This window comes from Ranitomeya variabilis, chromosome 7, assembly GCF_051348905.1.
Source record: "Ranitomeya variabilis isolate aRanVar5 chromosome 7, aRanVar5.hap1, whole genome shotgun sequence".
In the NCBI taxonomy this organism is placed as follows: Eukaryota; Metazoa; Chordata; class Amphibia; order Anura; family Dendrobatidae; genus Ranitomeya; species Ranitomeya variabilis.
Window position 1 is genome coordinate 7,864,198 of NC_135238.1, and position 12,456 is coordinate 7,876,653.

The 12,456-nt window shown below is 47.0% G+C and overlaps 1 protein-coding gene across 1 annotated transcript; it reads left to right on the forward strand.

The window, feature by feature from the left end:
* Positions 1 to 2,006: 2,006 nt before the first annotated feature.
* Positions 2,007 to 8,137, forward strand: MFAP4 (microfibril associated protein 4). Its single transcript, XM_077273798.1, has 6 exons — positions 2,007 to 2,136; positions 2,307 to 2,403; positions 5,962 to 6,113; positions 6,190 to 6,286; positions 6,733 to 6,915; positions 7,611 to 8,137. Exons 1-6 carry the CDS (start codon positions 2,131 to 2,133, stop codon positions 7,856 to 7,858), a joined length of 783 nt encoding a protein of 260 aa, XP_077129913.1. The 5' UTR covers positions 2,007 to 2,130; the 3' UTR covers positions 7,859 to 8,137.
* Positions 8,138 to 12,456: the final 4,319 nt, after the last annotated feature.

Consider the following 12,456-nt stretch of genomic DNA (forward strand, 5'->3'; position numbering starts at 1 on the left):
AATGTCCCACGAGAGGATGAGGCTTCTTCTTTTGATGGAAGTGTTCAATGTCTTGATTTTTTCCACCCATAGTAGATGTATCGTTACCGTTACACATCTACTCTTTCTTCATCAAGTTCCTTGACTGGAGGCTTTTTTGCCTTCATCTTAAACTGTTGAGCTTCCAACCCTTCCATCTTTCTTCTCCGCTATATTTTATACTTCAACTGTTTTTTGTTTTTAAGGTTCTTTGGTCCTTTTGCACAAACCTCCATCATAAGGATCACATCCTACTTTATCGTAGCCAAACCAAAGTCAGGTGAAAGGTTTTTGGACTCTTACATCTTGTAGGTTGAGTGACTCTAAATATTGCATGGTAGGTGGGCAGGCCTCTGTGTATCGCTCTATCACCTCGCAATTAGAGGTCTGAATTGTTGGACCATTTGTGGTTATGCTATAGAGCTCTCCTTTGTCCTCAGTTGCCTCCTCTGGCCCTGGTGGGATTTTTCTGTTTTTCTCTACTCTTTTCATGGTTTGTGGTTCCCACCTTTCCTCACTATCTGCCTGGACCATCCTGTTATGAGTTGCTCCACGGTTCTTGATCCAGAGTGTTGGACCGTTTGTGATATAGCTATGGAGTTTTCCTTTGTCCCCAGTTGCCTCCTCTGGTCCCAGTGGGATTTTTCTATTTTTTCACCTTTTTCATGTTTTGTGGACCCCACCTTTCCCCACTATCAGCCTGGACTATCCTGATATCAACTGTTCCATGGCTGGTGGTCCGGAGGGTTGGACCATTTGATGTTCAGCTATGGAGTTCTCATTTGTCCCCAGTTGCCTCCTCTGGCCCTGGTGGGATTTTTCTATTTTTTCACCTCTTTAAGAGTTCTGTGGTCCCATCCTTTTCTCGCTATCACCCTGGTCCATCCTGTCATGTGCCGCCCACGGTTGGGGTCAGAAGTATTGGACCATGTTTGGTATTTATATGGAGGTTTCCTTTGTCCCTAGTTGCCTCCAGTAGCCTCGGTGGGATTTTTCACTTATTTTGCCTCTTTTAATGTTTTGCGGCCACCACCTTTCCTTGTTAGCAGCCTAGACCATCCTGTTATGTGCTGCCCACGGTTGGTGATCCGGAGTGTTGGACCATTTGTGGTATTGCTATAGTTTTCACCTTTGTCCTCAGTTGCCTCCTCTGGTTCTGGAGGGATTTCTCTCTAATTTTTGCCTATTTTCATGTTTTGTGGTCCCCACTTTCCTCGGACCATCCTATTATGTGCTGGCCACGGTTTGTGGTCTGGAGTGTTGGACCATTTGTGATATTGCTATGGTGTTCACCTTTGTCCCCAGTTGCCTCCTCTGATCCTGGAGGGATTTCTCTCTAATTTTTGCCTATTTTCATGTTTTGTGGTCCCCACCTTTCCTTGGACCATCCTATCATGTGCGGCCATGGTTTGTGGTCCGGAGTGTTGGACCATTTGTGGTACAGCTATGGTGTTCACCTTTGTCCCCAGTTGCCTCCTCTGGTCCTGGAGCGATTTTTCTTAAATTTTCACCTCTTTTCATGTTTAGTGGTCCCCACCTTTCCTCAGACCATCCTGTCATGTCCTGCCTACGGTTTGCGATCTGGAGTGTTGGACCATTTGTGGTATTGCTACGGCTTTCACCTTTGTCCCCAGTTGCCTCCTCTGGTCCTGGGAGGATTTTTCTCTAATTTTTGCCTCTTTTCATGTTTTGTGGTTCCCACCTTTCCTCGCAATCAGTCCAGACCATCCTGTCATGTGCTGCCCATGGTTTGTGGTCTGGAGTGTTGGACTATTTGTGGTATTGCTATGGTGTTCACCTTTGTGCCCAGTTGCCTCCTCTGGTCCCGGAGGGACTTTTCTCTTATTTTTCACCACTTTTCATGTTTTGTGGTCCCCACCTTTCCTCGGACCATCCTGTCATGTGCTGCCGAGGATGCACATGTACAGGGCTGGAAAGTGGCATCACAACCCCGCATCCTGTGCGCACCATTTTCACATCCCCCCTGTCTCAGTCCTCCCTTCACATCCCTGGAGCAGGGGAGGCTGTGGAAGGAGGGGGCCCAGGACCAGACGCACCATATAAATACAAGACCTTAAATAGCAGCCTCACACTACACGGGACACAGCGGACATGGAGGTAAGGGGGAGCACGTCTGTGGGGGGCACCGGAGCGGAATGTCGCTTAGGGGGTTCAGATGAGGCTGGCATGAAAATAGGGTCACCGCAGGACTTAATGGGTCGTGTGTGTGGGGGAAAAATGCATCTTAAAGGGATAGTACATGTTGACCAGGACTTGTTGTGTTGCAGGCTGTGGGGCGCCTCGGACACTACATCCTCCTCCTCCTGCTGGTGGTCCTCAGCTCGGTGGGGAGTCAGCAATCAGGAAAGCAGAACGGGGATCATTGTAAGTCAACCCTACATTGGAAGATGGCCGGAGACACAGACAGCTCTGCTGCTCCAAACCATGCAGCACAGCGCACCGACTGATGCAGCAGAGCTGAATGTGTCATTTCATTCGTTACAGCTCCATTGTTGCTGCATTCAGATAACTGTACAAGTCCCAGAGAAAACCCACTCCATTTCGCGCTTGCTTTGCTGCTTTGGACAAACTTATCTCAACTACATCTGGCAAACTCTATCTCAGCTACTTCTGAACAATTCAGCCCTGCCACATGTGACACACTCAGCCCTGCTATATCTGACACACTCAGCTCTGCTATATCTGACACACTCAGCTCTGCTGTATCTAACACATTCGGGTCTGCTACATCCGCACTTCTTTTTATAGACAGGTAAGTCGCCGTCCTGTTGTAGTGCACACGGCGGTGTAGCAGAGCTGGGGTGTAGTGTGGGAGAATGGGATCTCACTATGACCTCATATTCCTCGCTCACATCTGCAGCCAGATTCCAGCAGAGCCCTGCCTGACACTTTGCGTTCCCTACCTGCTCCCCTCTCTACCCCCCGCCCCGGGGGACCCCGACTTTCCAGCTGGCTTCCTACCCCGGCGCTCGCACCTGTTCTCAGTCATGGACTATTTATACCGTGAGGTCAGGGCTGGATTTCGAGGGATTCTCCAAGGATTCGACATTTCTCCAGGAGATTCCCAGACATTTCTAATCCGCTCACTGGATACAATGTAGCAGTCACATCCGCTGTCTCCATCCCTCATTCTATACTCCAGTCACCTCCAAATCTGCAGCAGTATCTTCGTTGTTGTTTGGGCAGAGGCACCTTAAAGGGGTTGTCCGGTCTCGGAAGAAAAGGCTGCAGCTCTCTATGTGATTGCAGACTGTCACGATTCCTCTATAGAGGGCGATGACATAACAACTAGACGTCTGCAGACCTCTTCTAATGAGAGAAGCCGGGTACCATGGGCACACTGTCACTAGTACCAGAAAAGCAGCAGAACTGTGAATGCTGCTGTGGAGGAAAAGACACAATGCACCAGCAGAATAGTGAGTGCAGCTCTGGAGTATAATACAGGAGGTGACTCAGGATCAGTAATGTAATGTATGTACACAGTGACTGCACCAGCAGAATAGTGAGTGCAGCTCTGGGGTATAATACAGGATGTAACTCAGGATCAGTAATGTAATGTATGTACACAGTGACTGCACCAGCAGAATAGTGAGTGCAGCTCTGGGGTATAATACAGGAGGTAACTCCGGATCAGTAATGTATGTACACAGTGACTGCACCAGCAGAATAGTGAGTGCAGCTCTGGAGTATAATACAGGATGTAACTCAGGATCAGTAATGTAATGTATGTACACAGTGACTGCACCAGCAGAATAGTGAGTGCAGCTCTGGGGCATAATACAGGAGGTAACTCAGGATCAGTAATGTAATGTATGTACACAGTGACTGCACCAGCAGAATAGTGAGTGCAGCTCTGGGGCATAATACAGGAGGTAACTCAGGATCAGTAATGTAATGTATGTACACAGTGACTGCACCAGCAGAATAGTGAGTGCAGCTCTGGAGTATAATACAGGATGTAACTTAGGATCAGTAATGTAATGTATGTACACAGTGACTGCACCAGCAGAATAGTGAGTGCAGCTCTGGGGTATAATACAGGATGTAACTCAGGATCAGTAATGTAATGTATGTACACAGTGACTGCACCAGCAGAATAGTGAGTGCAGCTCTGGGGTATAATGCAGGATGTTACTCAGGATCAGTAATGTAATGTATGTACACAGTGACTGCACCAGCAGAATAGTGAGTGCGGCTCTGGAGTATAATACAGGATGTAACTCAGGATCAGTAATGTAATGTATGTACACAGTGACTGCACCAGCAGAATAGTGAGTGCAGCTCTGGAGTATAATACAGGATGTAACTCAGGATCAGTAATGTAATGTATGTACACAGTGACTGCACCAGCAGAATAGTGAGTGCAGCTCTGGAGTATAATACAGGATGTAACTCAGGATCAGTAATGTAATGTATGTACACAGTGACTGCACCAGCAGAATAGTGAGTGCTGCTCTGGAGTATAATACAGGATGCAACTCAGGATCAGTAATGTAATGTATGTACACAGTGACTGCACCAGCAGAATAGTGAGTGCAGCTCTGGGGTATAATACAGGATGTAACTCAGGATCAGTAATGTATGTACACAGTGACTGCACCAGCAGAATAGTGAGTGCAGCTCTGGGGTATAATACAGGAGGTGACTCAGGATCAGTAATGTAATGTATGTACACAGTGACTGCACCAGCAGAATAGTGAGTGCAGCTCTGGAGTATAATACAGGAGGTAACTCAGGATCAGTAATGTGTGTACACAGTGACTGCACCAGCAGAATAGTGAGTGCAGCTCTGGGGTATAATACAGGAGGTGACTCAGGATCAGTAATGTAATGTATGTACACAGTGACTGCACCAGCAGAATAGTGAGTGCAGCTCTGGGGTATAATACAGGATGTAACTCAGTATCAGTAATGTAATGTATGTACACAGTGACTGCACCAGCAGAATAGTGAGTGCAGCTCTGGAGTATAATACAGGAGGTAACCCAGGATCAGTAATGTAATGTATGTACACAGTGACTGCACCAGCAGAATAGTGAGTGCAGCTCTGGGGTATAATACAGGATGTAACTCAGGATCAGTAATGTAATGTATGTACACAGTGACTGCACCAGCAGAATAGTGAGTGCAGCTCTGGAGTATAATACAGGAGGTAACTCAGGATCAGTAATATAATGTATGTACACAGTGACTGCACAAGCAGAATAGTGAGTGCAGCTCTGGGATATAATACAGGATGTAACTCAGGATCAGTAATGTATGTACACAGTGAGTGCACCAGCAGAATAGTGAGTGCAGCTCTGGGGTATAATACAGGATGTAACTCAGGATCAGTAATGTAATGTATGTACACAGTGACTCCACCAGCAGAATAGTGAGTACAGCTCTGGGGTATAATACAGGATGTAACTCAGGATCAGTAATGTAATGTATGTACACAGTGACTACACCAGCAGAATAGTGAGTGCAGCTCTGGGGTATAATACAGGAGGTAACTCAGGGATCAGTAATGTAATGTATGTACACAGTGACTGCACCAGCAGAATAGTGAGTGCAGCTCTGGGGTATAATACAGGATGTAACTCAGGATCAGTAATGTAATGTATGTACACAGTGACTGCACCAGCAGAATAGTGAGTGCAGCTCTGGGGTATAATACAGGATGTAACTCAGGATCAGTAATGTAATGTATGTACACAGTGACTGCACCAGCAGAATAGTGAGTGCATCTCTGGGGTATAATACAGGATGTAACTCAGGATCAGTAATGTAATGTATGTACACAGTGACTGCACCAGCAGAATAGTGAGTGCACCTCTGGAGGTGACTGGGGGATAAGACGGAATGTGACAGCAGAATAGTGAGTGCAGCTCTGGAGGGGACTGATATCTGCCCCTGTGTCTCCCTCCGGTGTCGTTGCAGTGTGTTCCACCTCTGACCAGTATCCTGTAGATTGTGAAGACGTGTGTGAGAACGGAGATGAGGACAGCGGCCCGTATGTCATCTACCCGGCCGGACCAGGCATTGCGGTGCCCGTGTACTGTGACATGAGCACGGACAGCGGAAAGTGGACGGTGGGTCACGGCTCTGAGACTTCTCCGGGTCTCGTTTGCTGCCTGTGCTGATACAATTAATCTGTTTTTGGCTCAGGTCATACAGAGGAGGTTCAACGGCACGCTGGGCTTCTACCGGGGCTGGAACGACTATAAGATTGGCTTTGGGAGAGCGGATGGAGAGTATTGGCTGGGTGAGTGAACGTCCTCCTCTTACCACCTATGTGCCGCCAAGGTGGACAGGAGGGGGGGCCTCTGTGCTGGGCCATTGTGGGCCCCTTACAGTCCAGTGGTTCATCATATTCCACCATTATGTGCTGCCCTGGGGCCCTTGTATGTCTGCACTGGTTGCACCAGTAGTATGTCTACCACCAATATGGCCACCATTATGTGACCTCGGTTGGCTCTGCCCATCCTTTCCAGACCACTGATTGGCAAATCTCCTTGTGTCTGAAGTGATCTCCCCACCCCAAGTGTAAATCAGCAGCCTGGGAGAACCTTGGGGTGGTCCACAGATGGATCAATCCTCCATTATGCAGCCATCGTCTCGTAGGATGGGGGGTAACTCGTCCTCCAGGGTACTGCAGAGCATCGCTCCTCCGCAGAGCATCGCTCATACCCACCATATCTCTTCCAATAGGGCTACACTACATGTATCTCCTCACTCTCCGGAATAAGTATGAGCTGAGGATCGACCTGGGAGACTTCGAGAACAACATGACCTTCGCCAGGTACTCAGAGTTCTCCATCTCCCCATACAGCCTCAACCCAGAGGAGGACGGCTACACGCTGCATGTGGATGGCTTCAGTGATGGAGGGGCAGGTAACCAACGCAAGGAGTCATGGGTAATGGGGTGGTGTGCCTCCACTTCTAGGAGCAGTGGTAGAGGTGGTCTGCATCTCCCTCTAGGGGCAGTGGTAGGGGTGGTCTGTTACAACTTCTAGGGGCAGTGGTAGAGGTGGTCTGTACCTATTTCTCTAGGCAGAGGTACGGGTAGTTCACACCTCCTTAAAGGGGCAGAGGTATGGGTTGTCTGCATCTTCCTCTAGAGGCAGTGGTAAGGGTAGTCTGTTCCAATTTCTAAGGGCAGAGGAATGGTGTACTGCATCCTCTTCTAGGGGCAGTTGCAGGGGTAGTCTGTACCCATTTATAGAGGTAGTGATAGAGGTGGCTTCTAAGGGCAGTGATGGAGGTGGTCTGCACTCACTTTTAGGTGCCGTTGTAGGAGTAGTCTTTACTCACTTTCAGGGTTAGAGGTAGCGGAGGTCTGCACTGACTTCTAGGAGCAGTTGCAGGAGTTATTTGTCCCCACTTCTAGGTGAAGTTGCAGGGGTAGTCTGCACTCTGTTCTAGGGGCAGTGGTAGGAGTAGTCTGCACTCTGTTCTAGGGGCAGTGGTAGGAGTAGTCTGCACTCTGTTCTGGGGCAATGGTAGTGGTATTGTGATCCCATGTCTAGGGGCAGTGATAGGGTTATTCTGCACCAACTTCTAACCACCTTCCTCCTCATTATCTGCAGGTGATTCTCTGTCCTATCACAATGGAATGAAGTTCTCTACGTATGACAGTGACCGTGATGTCTATCTCCAGAACTGTGCTGCGCTCTTCACCAGTGGCTTCTGGTACAGAGCATGTCATCTGGCCAACTTGAATGGTGCTTATCTCCCTGGCGCTCACCTGTCCCTCGGTAGTGGCATCATCTGGTCTCAGTGGAGAGGTCTTTACTATTCTCTGAAGACCACGGAAATGAAGATAAGACGGCAGTGATGTCCTCCTGATTAGTGAAGATGATTACTGTTTCGTCGTATGGATGATTAGTAGAATCTTGTGATGCCAGGATAGTCATGTAATCCTTAATCTGTAGCCTAAACCTAAAGTAAGACTTGACCCTTTCTACCTGTGCTTGGATGTTGTAGACCCCCAGCCGACTGATCTGCATGTGCCCAGCTGCTCAATCCTTGGTTTTCCAGTTACTGATCCTGTTACAGAGGTTGTTGTATCTCCAGAACTTGTAGTAAATGCTCAATAAACAGTGACACAATGAAATGCTCCTCATTGTAAGAGTTCATGTTCAAATTATCTCACAATGTCAGTATTTGGCAGACCATGATGTATGGCGGTGGAGCTGCCAATGCAGTCGTCGGTATATTGACGATGTCCCAAGCATTGACTTTATAAAGGGGTTCTCCACTTTGGAGAATCATTACTTGTTAGAAGGATACCTTGACCAAAAGCTGCTGGCAAAATGCCCCCCAGATCTGCTGTGACATGGTAGTATGTGTTGCATTTCGCTTCAGCGCCACCATAGGTGAAAAGAAGTATTACACATAGATTCTTTACATCAATATTTTCTGTGAAATTTAGGAAAGAAACCGATCCTACAGAGCGAGAGACACTTTATAAAACCGCTCTACAGTTTGAGAAAGAGATGAGGGACCTGAACAGAAGATCCTTCTAATAAATCAGAAAGGCCTAAAACAGATTATGATCATCGTAGTTGGGTGGTAGGGCCACCACAGCAAGATCTGAAACATTTGTCCACTCGGCAGCAAAACATGATGGCCACTCTTCATAATCATAGGGGTTGCGTAGGATTTAGGTGATCCTGTAGCCGGGTATGCTGCCATGTAATGGGGCGACACAATGAAAGTGGAGACACGTTGCACTGCTTCCATAAATCAGAGCGTTAGTCAGGGACTCGTTTGACGTAAAAATTATTCCAAAAGCTTACATCTAGATTAACGTTATAAATCATGAATGTTTGGTGCGAGGAGGATCCTCAGCTCCTAACTATGTAGGAAAAGAACAAGAAAAGGAGCCTCGGCTTCCCCACTCCGTACACTAAGAGATATGGGCCTGGAAATAAACCTGTGGGGTCCTGATACAGCATTAGAGATCACACCCTGAGAATGTGGATCAGAAAGGAGATGAAATAAGCCCATGAAGTATTACAGGGTACAGTCAGCCGCCATATGTGCCGGAGTGCAGTGCCTGACAGACTGAAATATGATGGGCGGCCGCTATTACACATAAGGCCCTGAACATTGGAAAAAAATCAAAACTTACAGTAATCTAAACATCGCTACACAGAGCATGAATGATGCATGGTCATACAGTGACACTGACATACAGGCCGCATTCACTGTATTATCTATTTGGCCGCGCTGATGGCTTCTTCCATCCATGGGATATTTCAGTTTTTCTTTTTTAATAAGTTTGCAAACATTTCTACATTTCTGGTTTTTTTCAGTCAAGATGGGGTGCAGAGTGAACATTAATGAGAAAAAACAAACTTTGTTGAATTTACCAAATGGCTGCAATGAAACAAAGAGTGAAAAATGTGAAGGGGTCTGAATACTTTCTGTACCCACTGTATGTCTGAGCCTCGCTCTACAGATGACGTCTCCTCCATCTCTCATCACACCACTGCCCCCCGCTGGCTCAGCGTGACTAAAGCTGAGCTGTTCGTCTCCTTGCAGGTCTTTCTGAAGAGGTTTGATGGTGGTGGTTGGGAAGACTGTAAGTTTGGCTTTGGCCGAGCCTCTGGAGACTACTTGCTGGGTTACTGCTCCTTCCTTTCTTGGGGGTCATTGGCTTCACATTTTGGGGGACGCGAAGTTGATTACTACAGGTTTACTGACATTGTCCTCCAGACCCAGAAGAAGACGTATTGCCTACGTATCGCCATGGCAGACTTTACGAGCGACACATGACATGTGACCTATGACTCCATCTCCCTCTCACCTCTGGCCACCAACCCTGACGAGGATGGGAACAAGCTGGATAGTGATGGGTTTAATGAGGGAGATTCAGAAGAAAGCCGCCATCTACTAATCATGGAGAACCCTTCATTATCCTGAGGGAAGAATTTACAATTCCATTGGGGTCAGAGACTTTCCATATAAATCGGGGGTTGGCAAACTTGGGGCGGTTTCATCTACTGTGGCACCACAAACGATAATGAAGATCTACCATGTAGGCCGCCATGTTTAGGTCACCAGTTGGCCATCAGCTTAATCTGCAAAAATTCAGACTTGTGAGACTATTTGTCATTGTTTCTATGACTTGCATATTTGTGCCAATCGGACTTGCAGCCTACTGATCTCTCCTGACCTGTGACGTACATGTCCGTCACATGTGGAGTGCTGGGATGTGGAGCCGGCTGCATATATGAGGGTCTGCTGTGGTATACAGCTGGCACCTGCAGAAAGTTCTACAACCTCCGACCGCTGCAGTATGACGCCCTAGATGTCGCGGTCAACATGGACCATTGTATCTAAGTAGACAATACAGAAGCAATGCAGCATGTTCAACATGACCGCAGGTGACATCAGGTTAAAATTTCTAAGAGGGACTAAGAAATGTAAAAAATGTGTTAAATAAATGTATAAAAAATAGCATAAAAGTTCATGCTGGGCACGGGGAGGGTGGTCCTGGAAGGTCCGAAATAGAGATGGACAAATCGATTCTAACAAATGTATTTTGCTACAAATTTCTCCAAAACTTCATATTTGAACTATTCCAAATTTCGGAGGACTGAATTTGCATGAATCCAGCAGAAAGATCTAGGCTGTGCCCAAAGTAACCGGATGGGAGCAGCGGGAGGTGGCAGGGCAGGTATCGGAGGGCCAAGGAGAGGTGAATATCAAAAGGTTATTGCTTTTTTTTCTTTTCTAATTTATTACTTGCAAATTCATTTTTCTTCAAATTTATTGAATGCGAATTGGACAATTCAAGCTTTTCCCTGATGCCTAGAAGCTTGGCCCGGCAGGACCTGGGGTAGGCACCAGCTCATCCGCCATACTGTCAGCCCCAGTCCGGTTCAGATGTGCTTTGATTCTGTTCCTTCTTCACAGTGATGTGATCCCTGCCCGTGACGTTCAGGGTATCTCACCCCAGGTCTGTTTGGCCACCAAGAGGGGACTTGTTTAGCTGGGGCTGCATTTTGGGATATGTCTGCTGCCGGTGCCCAGTGAGTGGGCTACAGTGGAGACATCTACCAGCATTTTCCGCAATGGAGGGATAGAGAATGAACGACCCCTGGTGGTGAGACGAGGTCTGGTCCTGTGTCTTTCAGGGATCAGGCACTGTCCCCACGTAATCACATTTGAGGGGACACAACGCCGATCACTACACATTCATCTGTTTAGGTTTACAGAACATTTTATTCCTGACCCAGAAGTAGACGTATCGTCTACTCATCGGCCTGGAGGACTTTGATAATGACTCACGACATGTGACCTATGAATTGGCTTGTTTGTCATCCCTGGTGAGGTATCCTGCAAGGTGATCGATTTATCTGGTTGTAGCGAGATTATCTGACGTATCTTATTTTTTTCCATCTTTTTCAACAGTTGTCGACCTCGTGTTGGTGCCACCGAGCACAGATGAGTATCAAGAGTCCAATTCAGCAGGGCTTCTTGTGAGGAGCTCATTTTTCAGGGCTCCCTTCTAAAAGAGCACTCAAAATGGCAATAGTTTAAAGCTTTTAACTGACGTAGTGCCAGAAATCCAAGATTAGCCCATTGTGTTTCTCTATCACCAGTATAGAGCTAGTAACCACGGCACTCTAGGCTCCTTGAAGGTGCACAAGTCAGGTTTCCAACCCGTCAGTCAATAGCAAAAAATCACTTGGCACTCAGGAAGTTTTTTATGCAAGATGAAATTAAATATTTCGTTTATTTAGTGCATCCAGTTCAAATGTTTAAACGTTTTCGGTCTAATCACAAGACCTTCATCAGAAACACTTTTGATGTACTGGAAGCCAAACAGCCAGCTAAATGGGCCCAATGAGCCAGCGCACGACAATGCCCGGGAGGACGTGCCTTTAATCGCGGTCCCGGGATTAACGGCAACCCCTGCAGCTCAGCGCCATACTCTTGGAAGACATCAGCGCCACTTCCCTTGCGATTTTGTCGCTTTGCCACGGCGTTTATCTCCCACTCCTCCAGGACCATAAAGGCACGTCCTCCCGGGCATTGTCGTGCGCTGGCTCATTGGGCCCATTTAGCTGTCTGTTTGGCTTCCAGTACATCAAAAGTGTTTCTGATGAAGGTCTTGTGATTAGACCGAAAACGTTTAAACATTTGAACTGGATGCACTAAATAAACGAAATATTTAATTTCATCTTGCATAAAAAACTTCCTGAGTGCCAAGTGATTTTTTGCTATTCTCTATCACCAGTAGTTATAGCTACTAGTTGTCTCATGAACCATTTTGATCAAATATCTGTGCAAAAAACAATGGATCCGAGATCACAGAAAGGGGTCGTGAATTAGTGGAGACTAAATCTGCCGATATTCCAGCTCCGCAGATCGCTTGACATTGGATTTGTATCAAACTTATGAAATGTAAATAAAATGAGA

Excerpts from the sequence above, each read along its gene's own strand:
- MFAP4 (XM_077273798.1), top strand. Across the intron at positions 6,114-6,189 it reads CGGACAGCGGAAAGTGGACG|GTCATACAGAGGAGGTTCAA; the intron begins GTGGGTCACGGC and ends TTTTTGGCTCAG. Across the intron at positions 6,287-6,732 it reads GGATGGAGAGTATTGGCTGG|GGCTACACTACATGTATCTC; the intron begins GTGAGTGAACGT and ends CTCTTCCAATAG.